This window comes from Rousettus aegyptiacus, unplaced genomic scaffold (assembly GCF_014176215.1).
Source record: "Rousettus aegyptiacus isolate mRouAeg1 unplaced genomic scaffold, mRouAeg1.p scaffold_m13_p_15, whole genome shotgun sequence".
NCBI classification, from domain to species: domain Eukaryota; kingdom Metazoa; phylum Chordata; class Mammalia; order Chiroptera; family Pteropodidae; genus Rousettus; species Rousettus aegyptiacus.
Window position 1 is genome coordinate 32,983,973 of NW_023416290.1, and position 16,550 is coordinate 33,000,522.

Genomic DNA, 16,550 nt, shown 5'->3' on the forward strand with positions numbered 1-16,550 from the left:
TTAGTAGAAGCTTGAGCAAGTAAATGTGTTTTGAATCAGAGTTTCTGGAAAGTTGATTTTGGAGCCAAAGTTGATATTTGCTAAGCCCATGTTCTTTTTTATTTATGATAGAAAGACTTAAATTACATAAAGATATAAACAATATTTGTTTTTCCGTGGGAAGAGGAACTTTCACAGTTAACTGTAGTGGGTTTTTTCATAGTATTGCATGTAGTCTTGAACAATTTTTTTAAAAATATGAATTTGGTTTGGGGGCCTTACAATAGGTTAGCTTAAATTCTCAGTTGTTCTTTGTGAATTTTCTCTATCTGCTAATCAGCAAAGATCCTATCAAAGGCTACATTTTTATTCCAGAAACATGTAATTGGCAATGACCTGGAGTGGACAAAATAAAACACTCTGGCCTGGAATTCACAAATAAAGGAGAACACTCCCCTGATGTGTTTTTGTCTTTTACAATGGAGATTATGTTGTTGTTCTGTGGCATTTCCTGGGTGTTTTTTGTATTTTCTGAGTCTTCTGAGTATACAGTATTGTGTGATGAATTCTTTATTTCCCATACCAAGCATCCTTGTTTCTTTGTTTTGCTAAAAATGCTTTGTTTTTCCTTTAGGGAACTACTGCCCATATCCTCCTGTGTGATTTTGGTGAGATTATCAAAGTGTCTTGGGTACCATAAGCCAGTTGAGCTAAAACGATTGAATTCTCACTCTCAGGAAGTTACATATAGAATATGACCACTGATGCTGTAATCATATTGTGCAATCCACTGGATGGCCTTATATCCATTGAACTTCCTGGTTCATCTCCAAGATTAAGCAAGAGTAGATACTTAAGACTAGATGGGTCAACTGTTAACCACCTTAATTGTGAAAGTAATTTTTTACATGTAATACTTAAAATTTTGCACAAAGGACTATGTCTTTATACACATTGAGAAAGTGACAACAATTGTATAGTAGTTTGTTAGAAATCTAGAATACAAATCTAGGAATCTTTTTATGTCTTCTCCTGACAAGAATTTATGAAAAACGTATGGAGATTTATAACACTCACTCTGGAAAAGAAGACAACCAAGGTTCACTTTTGAGATTTTTAACTTAATGCCCTCAATAAATATATTTAGATTTCTGCTACATATAAAATACCTGAAGTGTTTTCATAGTGTATTGAGAATCTATAAAATAGGGAAGCTATGATTTAGGCAATAGTTTGTGTATTCGTTGTAGTGCAAATTAAATATTTCGGTGGTGTCTATATACATAGTTAGTTCAACCGTAAATAATAATAGCATTTTAAATTAAAAGGAATGTAAATATTTATAAATTTGTGAAGGCTAATATATGGATCTGACATATAGTAGATACTCGGTATATGTTTATTGACTATTTAGCAGACACTTAGGCGGCAATTATATGTTACATCTTTATATCAATATTGATTTCCCTCCATGTACAGATCAGACTGAAGTGATGGACAAATTAAATAACTTGTCAAAGGTTCCACAGCAAGAATTGTACCCATTTGGCTGACAAGTCAATTTTTTAAGTTACCTAACTACCAGGTTGTTCTGTGGAATGAAATAATGAGCATGCATTAAACAATTATTTTAATTAACATCTATATCTGATGCTAATAAAAATAATTGTGTTCATTTATGTAATGATTTTTTTAGTATCTGTTACATGCTAGGCACTGTACTATGTACTGAGATAACACAATAGTGAACAAAATAGGCAGTATCTGACATAGAGCTTGTGCTCTAGTGAAAATTCTATTGATAGTTTAAAACCGTATTGTTATAAGTTTTTTAAGCACTGAAATTATGTCTTTGGTCTCTGTGTTCCTGACTTCCAGTTCAGTTCATTGTAAATATTAAAGAATTCATGAATTAAAAAAAAAAAAAGTGAATGAAATTATACCTTGAAATGTTTCATTTTTTGAAAAATTTAGAACTGTTTCCTGAAACATTTATTTCATTTGTAGAAATTTTGCAAAACATAATTATTGCTGGAGTTTAAAGTTTTAAAGCAAGAGAAACATTTGGAAAGAAGAAATAGGACTGTTATTTAAAAAGGCAGAAAAAATTTTAGAGCATTTATATGTAAAGTGTTCTATATGATAGACAGCAGACTAAACAAAATGTTCAGATTAACGAAACCTATCTTAGTCTCACAGTTATAGAGCAAACACAGTTATAGAGCAAACAATTTAGAAAAACCTAAGTTTACCAAATCTTACACATGGGGGTACGCAATGGCATCTTTTCAAATGGCACATAAACCTGGAACTTCAGAAAAAATATGCATGATAATCATTTTATTTGTTAAAATAAGAATACCAAATAATTTCTGCTTTATTGGTTTATTCAGTATATAATACTTAGATATGTAGCCCTTGACCTAAGAGGAATCAAAATAGGGGTGGTTCTGCTTCAAGAATTTGTAATAATCCCTTCACTTTAACACATGAATATTGGCAAAAGAACACGTTGCTACCAAAACTGAAATAAGATCCTTGAAACAGAAAGGATGTTGCCATGGAAAAATGAAGTAACACTCAGTGCAGCTGTGATGCATTAATGAATAGGATATTTTTTTAAAAGATCATTTGTGTTTGGTGTGGCTCAGAGGGTCCCAACCAGATGGTTTCCATGAACATGATCTGACCCCCAGTTTGAGGACTTCTTACTGGCAGATTACTTCATTTTCTTTCCCTTGGATTGTCATATCCTTACATTAATGCAAAATTTACTGCTGCAGTTTTCTATTCGCTTACATAAATCATTCAACATTTTACATTAAAACCACAATTTTAGACATAGTTTAACAGTTATTTTAAAAGTGTAAAAAGATTTATGTGATAGCTTTAGTATATATAATATATGTAACATTATAAGTTTGAGCAATTTGGATTATGTATATGTTTTGGTTCTTATCATTAAAGAAATACCCACAACATATATTTAGAAAGTTTATTTTTTTTAGAGCTGTTATGTATCTCATGCTAATATACTATTGATTCTGTATGCATTGCTCAGGTTGTTTAAGTGTGATGAAATAATTTGTTTCTGGATTAGTGGAATTTGGAATATTTTGTGACTTTGGAAATTTTGGCACAATTTCAATTAGTTTCTCAACCTCATATGTATATATTTGTGTATGGCGGCATGTTAAGCCAATTAGGTCACATTACTGAAAGCTATTTTTCAACATAGCATCAGTACCTGCCTGAAGTATTAAATACTTTTAAGGTCAAATCAGTATTTATATGGGATAATATGCTCTCAGTGTGCCATTTTAACTTGTGTAATTGAACACCAACAATGACTTATGTTAATATTTAAAAACTTAATACATCTGAGGTAATATATACTTCTGTTTCAAAATAAAAAATTATGTTGTAATCTTAAATCAGTTAACTACTTAACATATACACACTTAAATTGTCTAAGCTGCAAGATACAATTCTAAAACTGAAAAATGAACTCATATTCTATGAACCGATGTATTTGTTTTTTCAAAATTTTACTTATATTTTTCTTCACTGAATTCATCAGTTTGTCCATGCACAGAAATGTTGAAGCAAAGATGAGAAAATTTGCTTAATTATAAGACTGGCAAATTATTTAATGTATCAAGGAATCCCAGCTGTTACATATTGTTATGCTCTCACTAAGGAATATGTAAGCCCCAAGAGAAGTCATATTACTGTATTGTTAGTTATATTTTATTTAGTATGTTTGCTAATATAATTGGCTACAATATCCAAGTAGTAGTAAGCAAACAAAGTTTATTTTATTATACTTTCAGATAATACCTTTGTATGCCAAATATTTTGTAGAAAATTAACAGGTTATATTTTTATTTTCTTAAAAATTATTTAAGTGTGCTAGTCTGTTTGGGCAGTTTACTAATCTGGTACAGGATACAGGATATTACTTTGTAAGAACCAACTAAAACTAATAGACTAACCTACATTGCTTTTGAATTAAGAACTTACAGTGAATTCAGGTTAGTCTTGTTTTACCTACCTAAGGCCCTAGCAACCCAAGTGACAACACTGGTGATAGGAAAGTATAAAAATTTCACATGAAATCAGAGTTTAGGTAATAATTTGAAGTCTGATAAAAGCAAGGAATAGCGCTCTTAGAGTCTTATGAATTTTCTTCATTACTATGTATGTGTTTATATATAATACATGTGATATATATACTTGAGTCTTGGTATACATGTGTATAAAAAGAGAAAGTACATAAGATAAACATGTTCTATTTTAATATTTGCCTAGAGATATCATCTGAACATTTTAAACATTTTTTCTTTTAGTCTATAAAGTAAAAAAGAATGAGCCAGATTCACATAGAAATAGCGGTTTGTATGTTTTTTAAAGTAAGAGCAATAAAATGGTAGTCAGTTCTAAGGACTTAGTTGGTGTTAACAAAATCTAATGAACTGCAAAAGGAGGAGGATTTTCTCACCTTTTTTTGCCAGGACATTTTCTAACTCAATTATGTTTGTTGGATAGAACTGTGGAAAGGCAGATAAGTTTTCAGCTCATGTCACTGCACCCATTCGATCAGATTTATAGCAAAAAAACAAAACCTTTTCAAGTGTTTGTTGTGTTCTTTGGAAAAAGTAACTCATAAAGACATAAATATGGGACATTTTCTTTTTTATTCACTTCCCCGTTTGTCCTGGTAAAGATATTAGTATTTGAATGTATGTTTACTCCCAAATTTAGCCTGATCCAAATATTTAATTTTGCTTTTCTTTTCTAGCTTGAAGTACAATCTTGTTGTGTATTCATTCCAAATGATAGCCTGCCTTCCCCAAGTACGATTGTATCTGGTGACATTCCTGGAACAGTAAGAAGTTGGTACCATGGACAAACCATGCCAGGAACACTTGTTCTCTGCCTGCCTCAAATAAAGATTATTAGTGCTGGCCACAAGTATATGGACCCTCTGCAGGAGATTCCATTTGTTATCCCACGACCCATCCTTGAAGAAGGTACTTTTAAAGAAATTCTTTTTATGGTTGTTATATCTTATACTGATATTTTGAATTTTGTTAGTTTTTTAATATGCTAGTGCATGTGTAACTCAGTTTTATTGGAAGATCTACATAAAGATGAAAGTGATCTATAAAGTAATCTAAAAAAAGATCTACAAAATAAGCGAACATGAAACTGTGATGCTGTTTATTGACAGCCACACCTTTTAATTATATTCATGTATAAGTATATAAATGGAGACTGTGCAAAACATCATACGCAATATAGCATAATCATTAAAATGCTAAACATAAAAGTGACTTGAAGTTGGTTTCAGATGTATGCATTAGGCTGAATTAAGAATGATTAGTAGATTAATCTGAATTTAAGCTGCTTGACTTATGAGTGGGTACATTGTAACAAATAATCAAATAAATATAGTATATCAAGCATATTTTGGCATTTCTCATTTATTTAAATAAAGTAGATAGTTATGTGATGATTGCAGCCATGACTCTTAAGTAAATACTTGATTTCTGATATTGCAGTATTTTCAGTTGCAAATTGATACCCTTTTGAACTTTGACATATTCATCTGAAGCAATATGTGAACCTGGAAAAGTTTGAAGTCACAAAGTAAATAATGTGAATCTATATTTTAATAACAAAGTTCAAATTTTTGACAGTTTTAACAGGTCAACACCTTGTTCATGTTGTTAAGGCGTAAGTGTATCAATCCTGACAGCTTTCACATTACTGCGCATACTGTTATTGAAGAGCAGATATGGTCCGCACGATTTTTGACTGTGACTTGAAGTTGATTTCTCTCTATATTTCTGTGCACTGAAATTTTCACTGGCAATGTTTAAGATTATTAAATGTGAATGCCGTTAAATATAAAATAATAGAATTCTAAGAGTTAGAAAGAACTTCTTTAGAGTTTTTCCTGTGTGACCTTTGTCTTAACGTAAGAGTCTTTTCTTTAGCATAATAGACATATCTGTTCTTTACTAGTTACTTTTGGTTATAAGGAATTCTTTATTATCACAACAGCTATTGTATTATATCAAGGACATGCTAACCTCATTATAGTGGAGAGTGATCCTTCAACTCAGTAATAATTGTTTTGTAGGATTAAAATGATTTGTCCCTTGATTTTTTGTTGTTGAAACTAATATTTGTGTAACAACTCTTTATGATATAATTTGCATATTTTAAAATTCTGTTCAAAGTATACAATTAGATGATTTTTAGTGTATTTAGTTTTGTGCGGCCATCACCAATCTAAAATTTTAGAATGATTTTCTCACTCCAAAGAAGAATTGATATACTATTAGCAGTTGCTCTTCATTGTTCCAGGTATTTCATATGAATGGAATCACACAGTATGTGGTCTTTTGTGACTGACTTGTTTCACTTAACATAATATTTTCAAGGTTGATTCATATCGTAACATTATCAGTCTGCATTCCATTTATGGCTGAATTATAATGTATTCTATGGATATATCACATTTTCTCCATCAGTTGATGGATATTTAAGTGGTTTTCACTTTTTAGTTATTTTGATTAATTCTGCTATGATCATTCTTCTACATGTTTTGATTTCAATTAGATATATGTATACCTAGAAATTGTTGGTTCGTAACTCTATGGTTAAGCTTTTGAGAAATTGTTAGAATGTCTCCTCAAAATGTCTACACTATTTTACAATCCTACATCAATGTATGAAAGTTCTTATTTATCCACATCTGTGTCACCACTTATTATTGCCTTTCATTTTGGTCCTAGCCATCTCATTGTGTGTGGAGTATCTTATTGTCATTTTAATTTGGACTTCCCTGATCACTAATGATGTTGAGCATCTTTTCATATGCTTGTTGGCCATTCGTAGATGTGTTCTTTGTTCTTATTCTATTTAAATTATTCGCCCACTTTTTAGTTGGGTTATTTGTCTTTTTATTGTTTAGTTAAAAGAGTTCTTCATATATTCTGGATATTAGAACTTTAGTAGATATATGATTTACAGATATTTATGGGTTGTCTTCACTATCTTGATTTTTGCTTTATATTTTTTAATTCCATTTTTTTCTCTGCTGTATTGGAAGTTATTCTTTACTCTTCTCTTTATTTTAATCTTAGAAATTAACACTTTTCGTAACGTAAATTATGGTCTAAGAAATATTGATGCATTTTTAATTTATTAAATTATGCAATAAGTCAAGCTATTTATTCTGCAGGGTTTGGAAAATTTATTCAGTAAAGGGCCAGATAGTAAATGTTTTTAGTTTTATCAGCTATATGGTTTCTATTCCAACTACTCTACTCTTTGTAGTACAGAAGCAGCCATAGATGATGATATGTTAATGAATTGACATGACTATGTTATAATAAAACTTTATTCAGCCAGATTTGGTCATGGGCCCTCTAGTCTGACTCATACACTGGTGCCTTACTAATCATTCCTTCTCATAGTATCATTCCTTTCTCGTATCTCAGATAATTTTCCTTCTGGCTTTTTGTGATGGTCCACTGTTAGCAAACTTAATTTTGTTGTGTGAAAATGTCTGAATTTTTGAAGATATTTGCTAGGTATAGAATTTCTTATTAATAGTTATTTTTATCTAACCCATTTAAGATACCACTGTTCTAACACTTGCTTTTTATTGCTCTTTTGAGGGATCCACTGTCAGTTTGTGTTTACTTGAAGATACTTATCCTTTTTCTCTGGCAACCTTAGAATATTTTTAATCTGAGTTTTAATGTTTTAGTATTGGTGACCTTTATGAGTTCTGCCAGTGTTCTGGATTATCTCTTCAGATTGCCTCTGCATAATTCATAATTCTTACATATATGTTAGCCTTTTTCTCCTTTTTAATGTATTTTTCTTGTCTTTGTGCTTTCATATTTTTTTTTCTCTTTGACTCACTGACCTGCATTCTGAGTTAGCTTTTTAATCTCTTTCTCTAATTCATTAATTTTCTTTTCAGTTATGTTTAACATGTTATTGAACTTGTTCATTGAACTTTTGAGTAAACTTTTATATAATTCTAGTATGTCATACAGAAAACTGTACAACCCTTAGTGTACAGCTTTACACTTCATAAAATAAACCGATTCATGTTACTGACATCTGAAATCAGATTAAGAATATTATCAGCACCCAGGAGATCTCTAGCTTCTTACTAGTCACAATTTCTTCAAAGGCAAACTATTTGTTGACATCTAAAACCATAGTTTTCCTGTCTTAACACTTTATTTGTTAAATTCAAATTTCCTTATGATGTCCTTTTCATTTTGATTGTTGTTTAAAACACATTGCTTTTTATTCATAATTTTCAAGGCTTATATTTCTTCATACAGGAATTATTTATTTTATACTACTGTCTAACTCCTGCTGACTCTTGCCTGTTATGCCCAGTATTTCTTGTGCAGTTTTGTTGCTTTGTTGTTTTGTTTTTTGGGAGGTCTACTTATTTTCCTTGCAAATTTCTCTCTAGAAATTTTTTCAAACTAGCTTGAAATTTTTTTCCTGTGCATGTTTGAATTTACTCTTGATGTTCTGAGAGCATTTCTGGTTCAGGGGAACTTGAAGTTAAATTCTTAGATGTTTTTGTGCTACACCCATAATAAAATTTCAAGCCACAACTTCTTAAGAGGCTTAGCTTGTGGTTATGAGTATTTTTCTTCCTCTGTTCAAAGTTCATGTTTCTGGTAGAGTTTGGGATAGAGTCATATAGAGGGGACAAGGTCTAGATACTTATTTCTATTTTACCCTAATATTAATACTGTAGACACTTGCATTTGAGCCTTATGTCCTATTGGGTTCTATACTTCAAATGGGCTTTATCTTTAATCAGCCGTAGTTGTGAACATGGGTTTTCAATTTCACCAGTTTCGAAATCTCTCAAGCCATTTATTTTGCTTGTCTCTGAGTTTCTGGCTTCCCTCTATTCCTGACCTTAATAATCCTTACTTTTTTGGGAAATTCTTTAATGAACATAAGAAGATAGTGTGTGTGAGAAAGCCAATCTATGTAAATTTCATTTATAATATGTATTGTATATAAGATATTTATCATTTTTATTTATTTTTTAGCATTCAGGTCATTCAGGGCACTAAATTTAACGTATTGCTGGAAATAGAATCCCTCTGTGATACAAAGGTGTTGTGATTATATTACACTCCCTTTTGTCTAATGGATTTTATCAAAGGACTGATATATACTGCCCCACTATTCTTTATCTCTGCAATGCTCATTTAAAATCCCCCTTATTCCTACAACACTTCTGCCAACTTCTACTATTCGTCCTTTTTGTATGATAAAATATCTTGTTCTTGTTTTTCAAATTCATTATGAATGACTTTAAGAACTACAGTAGTCTCCATCTTTAAAGCATAAGATGTATTATATTCTGGGTTTTTTTTTTGTTTTTTTTTTTGTTTGTTTGTTTTACCTAGAACTGAGTTAGACAGCATTTAGTTTATTTTGAACTTAAAAAAAAAAAATTGCATACCAGGTGGAGTGGGGCTAGAATCATATAGAAACTTCTAAAGTCTATTCGTCTTACTCCCTAGGAGAATATGAAGTGACTATATAATCAACATTAAAACCTAAAGTAAAAACATTTTTTTAACCATATAAATTATCCTCATTGGCCAAATATACCCTGAGGAAAGGAGATTATGCCAAGGTATTTAAATCTTCTTTAGGCGTTAAAAAAAATGTAGACATTAACTTTTCATACTGGACCAGAAATTTAACTTTTTTTTCATTTTAAAGAGTTCTCATAAAAATGTATAGGTATAACACTTTGATGGATAAGTGTAAAGAATAATTTACACTTTTTTTTTATACTTATGCAAAGATGGAGAAAGAATCTGGAGGGGTGCTTACTACTTTTATCAGCTTTCAACTAGTCCTTTTGGTTTCGTTGTCACTCTGCATTCTCTTTTTCAAACATAATTGAGTATTAGACCCTATCAAGGAAAGATATCATGAATCACTTTTATCCTTTATAGCTTACCGCTCAGGACCACAGTCATTTGCTATATAGCTATTATTTTTTCATATTTAAACTCCCCCCGCCCCCGACAGTTCTTATCTGCTATCATATCCTCTCCTGTTCTTCTGGTCTTTTTTTTTTCTCTCACTGTGATTTTGCTGGTTTCAGAATGTAGACAAATATGTCCAGTCATTCATGTTTAAATAGATATAAATTGTGTCTAAATTGATACCACCTTCTCATTATACTCTTTTCTAGTCTGTTTTCCCCAATACTGTTGTTTTCTGTTTAGCTCAGTTTTGTTCAGTCAGTGTTTTCTGGCAAGTATAGAGAATGGATTTGGGGGGATAGTGCAGAGGAAGGTAGGAAAACTGGAGGGAAGGAGATTAGATATTACAGTCAGCTATATTATAGTTGTCTGGAAATATGACTGTCAGAACCAGATAATGGGGATGGGGATGGAGAGAATGGGAAGAATAGAGAAATATTTAAGAAATTAACAAAAAACTGGCAAAACTTTGTGACTGTATTAATTATGGATAGTGAAGGAGAAGTAAATGTGTAGAATAGTTACATGGTTCCTAACTTGGAAATCTGTGTAGATGTTTATATAGTTAGTATTTTAATTACAAATAAAGAAGTTTAGGTTTTGGTGTGGAAGGTAAGAAGGATAAATTTAAATTGGGACATGTTGTGAACTGAGACATGCAGGCAAATGCATCTAATGAGATGTTTTATATATGAGACAAGAGCTCAAAAGAGGGATGTTCGTTAGAGATACACAATAATCACAAGAAAACCATGGAAAACGATGTGATTACTCAGTCACTTCTATAGTGATAAGTAGAATCCAGATAGAAACACTAATTTTTATTGCATAAGAAGGAAAAGAATAATCTGTGATGGCAACTTCAAATAAAAGATAAGGTAAATAGAAGAAAACCATGAGCAAATAGTATTGTGGGTCATTTGACTACATATTACAGATACTCAGTAAGATAAAGACTATAAACGTGAAAGAGGTGTGACAACTTTAGGTGGTTGCTTTTTCTTCTCATTACTTTCAGAGGAACAGTGTTAAGACAAGTCAGATGATGGACTTAAGGACTGAACAGAAAATAAAGAATTAATGCAGCAAATATACAGTGTTTTATTGAAAATTATTTGAGAAAGACACCATTAAAGAATTTAGTTCATTGAAGATTTCCTACTAAAGGCAGAAGTACTGGTATACCCCATTATCAAACAATTTTTAAATCTCTAATTAGTCTCTTAGACACTTTTGTATTTTAGAATTCTTAGCAACAAGAGATTTCTCTCTCTGGCCCTTCTTCCTCCTCCTTTGATCTCCTGACCAAAGGAAATTCAGATTCTTCTCCCTTTGTCATATATTTTATTTATTTTTGCCTGAAATCTCTTCCATGCCTTCCCATGAGTCTTTGGGTAAATTTAAAATCCTTACCTTGACCACGAAGATCTTGTGTAAGTTAGTCCTGCCCACCTCTCTAGCATTACTTTCTGTCACTTTCCCTACTGCGGACAGTTGCCCAGTTCCCGCCTCCATAGCCTTTGAACAAGCACAGCTCTCAATTAACACAGGGCTTTACCGTATACTACAAATGTGACTTCCTTCTTGATTCTTTTCTCTAGGCTTCCTTCTCATCCTTCAGGTTTTAGGGTATTTCATTTGTCAGGTTCCTTTATTCTCTGCTCTCACTGCACCTGACTCATCAGAATTCCCAGTAATAATTATTTTTGTTCACGATCTGCATCCTCTTGTAGCGTGAAAAGGGCAGGAAACATCCTTCTCATTCACTGTTTTATTCCTATCATCTAGTACAGTGGACGGCACAGAACAGGAGCTCACTAAATAATTGTAGAGTAGGCTATTCAATAAATAGTTTTTGGTTGCTGTAGGAGGAAAAAATTTAAAAGCGAAAATATCAACTTCTAACTTGTCTTCAGGTTCATAAGCAATTGTGAAAGAATCCCTAATTATTATGATATGGAAAAAAAAAGAAAAAAAGAAATCACATTACAAAGGTGATCAATAGGATAAAGAAGATGGGTTCTTATTATAGATTTGAGACTCCTCTTTATTGAACTCGGACTTCTAAAGTCCAAAATGAGAAACTATTTTGAAATGTGTCATCTAATTTCAATTGCTGTTTTCAGTCTAGCTAGGTTCAACCTGTGTAGGATGTTTGAGTCAGAATCAACATCTTGAATTTCATTAGGGAGCACTTGCAGTGAAGCTTGCAGATGTAATTTGCTACATCCAGCTCACACCTCTCAGCAGATGGGTTTCTACACTGTGCCTAGCAGAGGTTTGTTTTTTCTTCTTTGAAAGAGTTGCCTGTAACTTTAGTAAAATATTTTGACAGAAACGGAATATTGAGATCATTTATAAATTAAAACTTTACTGTTGTTGGGTTTGGTGAATTTTAGTAGAAACTGATGTGAAAATTGTTGAGTACCTATGAAAAACACAAGAGCTATTCTTCATGTAATTCTGGTTCACCTTAGTGGTTTATATGTATTATTCCATTTAAGACTTTTAAAAAATATTATAGTTTGATAATCATAATTTTACTTGTTCTGAAAGGTGATGTACTACTGTAATCGTTTCTTTCAAGTTTTATCGTCTTTAGCTTTAATCCTTAAACAACACGTAAATGAGATTCCTTGAGGAAAGGAGAGAGCTCAGAAAACAGCTTCAGATTTGTTCTTGATGTTATTTTTAAATAAATCTCTTGAAAACTGTGGTATATGTATTACAAGTGAAATTACGCTGTTGAACTGCCAAAATGTAGTGAGTATGATTTCTATAGATGTATAGAAATTCTATAGATTTCTAAGTAGTTCACATCTAGTCAGCTCCATCATTTGTCTAGTCATCATTCTGTGACTTTTAAAGTCTGGAAAAGGAACCTTATTTTATTTATTCCCTCTTAACTAATTCTGCATTTCCTACCCCATATACTTATTTTAAAAACAAAAAGCAATGTGGCAGATTAATATGCTGTCATATTTTTCCTGATCATCTTTTTAAAATAAACTAATATTTTTGTCTTAAGATCTTGAAAATGTGTTTTTAAATTATACCAAGGTAACATTCTCATTAGAGATTTTTTTTAATTTAGGTATAATTGAAATGTAATATTGTAGCTTTAAGATATGTAACATTGATTTGATGCATTTATATATTGCAGTATGATTACCACCTCACTAACACTTCTGTCAGGTCACATAATTATCATTTCTTTTTTGTGCTGAAAACATTTGAGATCTATTCTCTTAGCAACTTTAAAGTATATAATACAGTATTGTTGATTGTAATTATGGTGCTGTGTATTCGATCTCTGGGTTATACCATTTATCAACATCTGCCCAATAATAATGCCAATTTAAATTTAAATTTAAAGTTGTCCATTCATCTAAGTAGTCTAATTTGTTGGGACATTTAGAGTTGTTCATAATACTGCTTTTAAATCCTTTTTAATTTCTTTAGGGTAATATTCTTTCTTTTATTCCTGATTTTGGTAATGCGTGGATTCTCTCCCCCTCCCCCCCTCCACTCCTCTTCCCCCTCCCTCCTTTTCTCTTTTTGAGGTTAGCCTACGTGCCTATCTAAATGGTTGTTAGGTTGCTGATCTATTCATAGAACTGACTTAGTATCATAGATATTTTTTTCTATTTTTTTTTGTTTTACATGTCATTGATTTATGCTCTAATCTTATTTCTTTTTTCCTACTTGCTTTGTTTGGTTTTATCTTATTTTTTTTCCAGTTTCTTATGGAGAAAATTTAGGTTATTGATTTGAGAAATTTATTTTTATATGATATAGGTATTTAATGCTATAAATTTCTCTTTAAGCACTACTTTAATTGTATCCCAGAAATTTTGATATTTTTATTTTCATATACTTCAAATATTTGGTAATTTTTCTTAGGATTTCTTCTCTGACCCCTGGGCTATTTAGAGATGTGTTATTTAACTTCCAAATATTTTAAAATTTATTTTTTTGTTGCTCTTTTATAATTTAATTACACTGTGGTCTAGAACATAACTTTGTATGATTTTAATTATTTTAAATTTATTTAGGCTTGCTTTTGGTCTAGCAGGTGGTCTATTTGGAAGAATGTTCCATATGTGCTGGAATGTGTTCGGGTGCAACATTCTATGTATTTGTTAGGTTGAATTGGTTGATATTGTCGTTCAACTCTTCTATAGCCTAACTTAATGTCTTGTTATTCTGTCAGTGATTGAAAGTGGAATATTGAAATATTCGAGTATGATAGTAGCCTATTTTTTCTTTAAATTTTGTCAGTTTTTGCTCCATGTATTTTGAGGCTTTGTTGTATACATAATTGTTATGGCTTTCTAAAGTATTGACCATATTATCATTATGAATTATCTCTCTTGTCTCTATAATAATTTTCTTAGATTTATTTTATATGGTATTATAGCTTCTTCAATGTTTTATGGTTATAATGTTATGTCATATCTTTTAAGTCCTTTTATAGTTGTGTTTTTGAATTAAGATCTCTATTTCATGTAATATTAATATATTTGAACTAAATTGGTTATTTGCTATTTATTTCATGTTTTTTGTTTCTCTGTTTTGCTTTTACTACCTCATTTGTCTTAAACGTAGACTTCCGTGTACCATTCATTTCCTCTATTACTTTTTTTCTACTAGATATTTTTTAAATGATAGCTCTAGGAATTATATTATGCATCTGAATTTGTCACACTCTAGTTCGGATATAATCTTAACTGAGTTCTGGTAAATTATAGAAAATTTGTTCTAATGTATTTTTGTTTTCTACCCTCTTATATTCACACATATATAAATCTGTTTGTCATAATCCAAGAATTTGGTGTTATATTTATTGTTCTATATAATCAGCTGCCTTTTAAAGTACTCAAGAAAAGAAATGAGAAATAACACATTTATAATCTTTCATATTTGTCATATTCAGTGCTCTTCATTTCTTCCTGTGGGTTTAATTATCACTTGAAGAATTTAGTATGTCTCATGGGGGCACTTAGCTAGCAATGAATTCTCTCAGCCCTTGTTTATCTTAGAATGTTTTTATTTCACCTTAGTATTTGAAATATAATTTTTCGGGATATAGAATTTTGAGTTGAGACTTCATTTTTTCCTTTCATATTTTTGAATGTGATTTTCCACTGCCTTCTGAACTCCATTATTTCACACAAAGTTGGCTTTTAAACATACTGTTTTTTTTTTTTTCTGTATATTGTTATTTTTCTTTTGAGGCTTTCAGGATTTTCTCTTGTTTAGCTTTCAACAATTCAACTATGGTATATTTAGGTATCAATGTCTTAGTATTTATCTTGTCTAGGCTTAATTGAGCTGGTTGGATACATATGTCGATGTTATTTTGGGGGGCATTTTTCAGCCATTATTTCTTCAAATACTTGTATGTTCTTTTCTCTCTTTTCTTTTTTTGTGACTTCCATTACATTTATATTACTATACTAAACCAGGTGTTGTTTCTTCGAGACTCTGAGGCTGTGTGTGTGTGTGTGTGTGTGTGTGTAATATATATATATTTGTTTTTGTTGTTTGTTTTTCAGGTTGGATAATTTCTATTGATCTGTCTTTAGATTCATTGATATTTTCCTTGTGCTATCATGAATGTGCTATTGAGTTTCTCTACAAAATTTTTCATTTCAGTAGTACTTTTCTACTTTAAATTTTGATTTGACTCTTTTTTTTTCTCATGAGATTGTTAATTCGTTGTATCATACTTTAATTAAAAAATTATTTTTAGATTTTTGAACACAGTTATAATAGCTACATTGCTGTCTTGTGCTATATCCAGTATCTGTGGATACCCAATTTTTATTGACTATTATTTTCTTGTAATAGGGCACACTTTCCTGTTTTCGTATGTCTAAAATTTTTAAAACATTGAACATTTTAGGTATGTGTGTGTGTGTGTTCTTCTTTTACCCCTTAGGGTTAGGTCTTTTTCTTTTTTTCTTTGTTTGCCTCTTTGTATAGTAACTTCCTTGGGCTAAATCTGTTTCTTCCCGTGTGGCCACTGATATCTCTACTCAATTTTGTTTTGTTCTTATCATTCTTAGTTATATTTTAAACTGGTTTCTTAGTTATCACTTCTGTGTCTTATTTTAGTGGTAAGCCAAAATCGAACAGAAGTTGTTTCAAGTAAGGTTTTTGTCCTGTACTGATGGATCTGTATATGTGTACAATTATACATTTAGTGTTTTGGCCATTTTCATAAATGCCACACTTTTACTTTTCTCTGAGCTCATCCACATATCAACTGTGCATGCTCGTTACCTCAGTTAGGAATACGCTTACCCTAAGCACATCTACAGTCTCAGGCTAGTTAGAGTTCTAGGCCCTCTCTGTTCAGCAACTACTGAGATCATCTTTCTCTGAGAGCACTCTGGGTGTGGTGGTTGTTCACTGCTGCAAACAAGTGACCTCTCTTTGTCCATGGCAGCAGTGCCTCCAGTCCTTGTGGCCTGCCACATGGAGCAAGCTGTAGGG

At 31.3% G+C, this 16,550-nt stretch overlaps 1 protein-coding gene across 13 annotated transcripts in view; it reads left to right on the plus strand.

Moving 5' to 3' along the window:
• The window catches only part of VPS13B (vacuolar protein sorting 13 homolog B), a 670,010-nt gene that overhangs the window by 293,524 nt on the left and 359,936 nt on the right, over positions 1 to 16,550 (plus strand). For all 13 annotated transcript variants that reach the window (XR_004954708.1, XR_004954709.1, XM_036233309.1 and 10 more), the window contains one exon: positions 4,781 to 5,012. Coding sequence is in view for 11 of the 13 variants with exons in the window: in XM_036233309.1 (XP_036089202.1) it covers positions 4,781 to 5,012 (232 nt within the window). In the remaining 2 variants the exon portion in view is untranslated. The remainder of the gene's footprint in view (positions 1 to 4,780; positions 5,013 to 16,550) is intronic.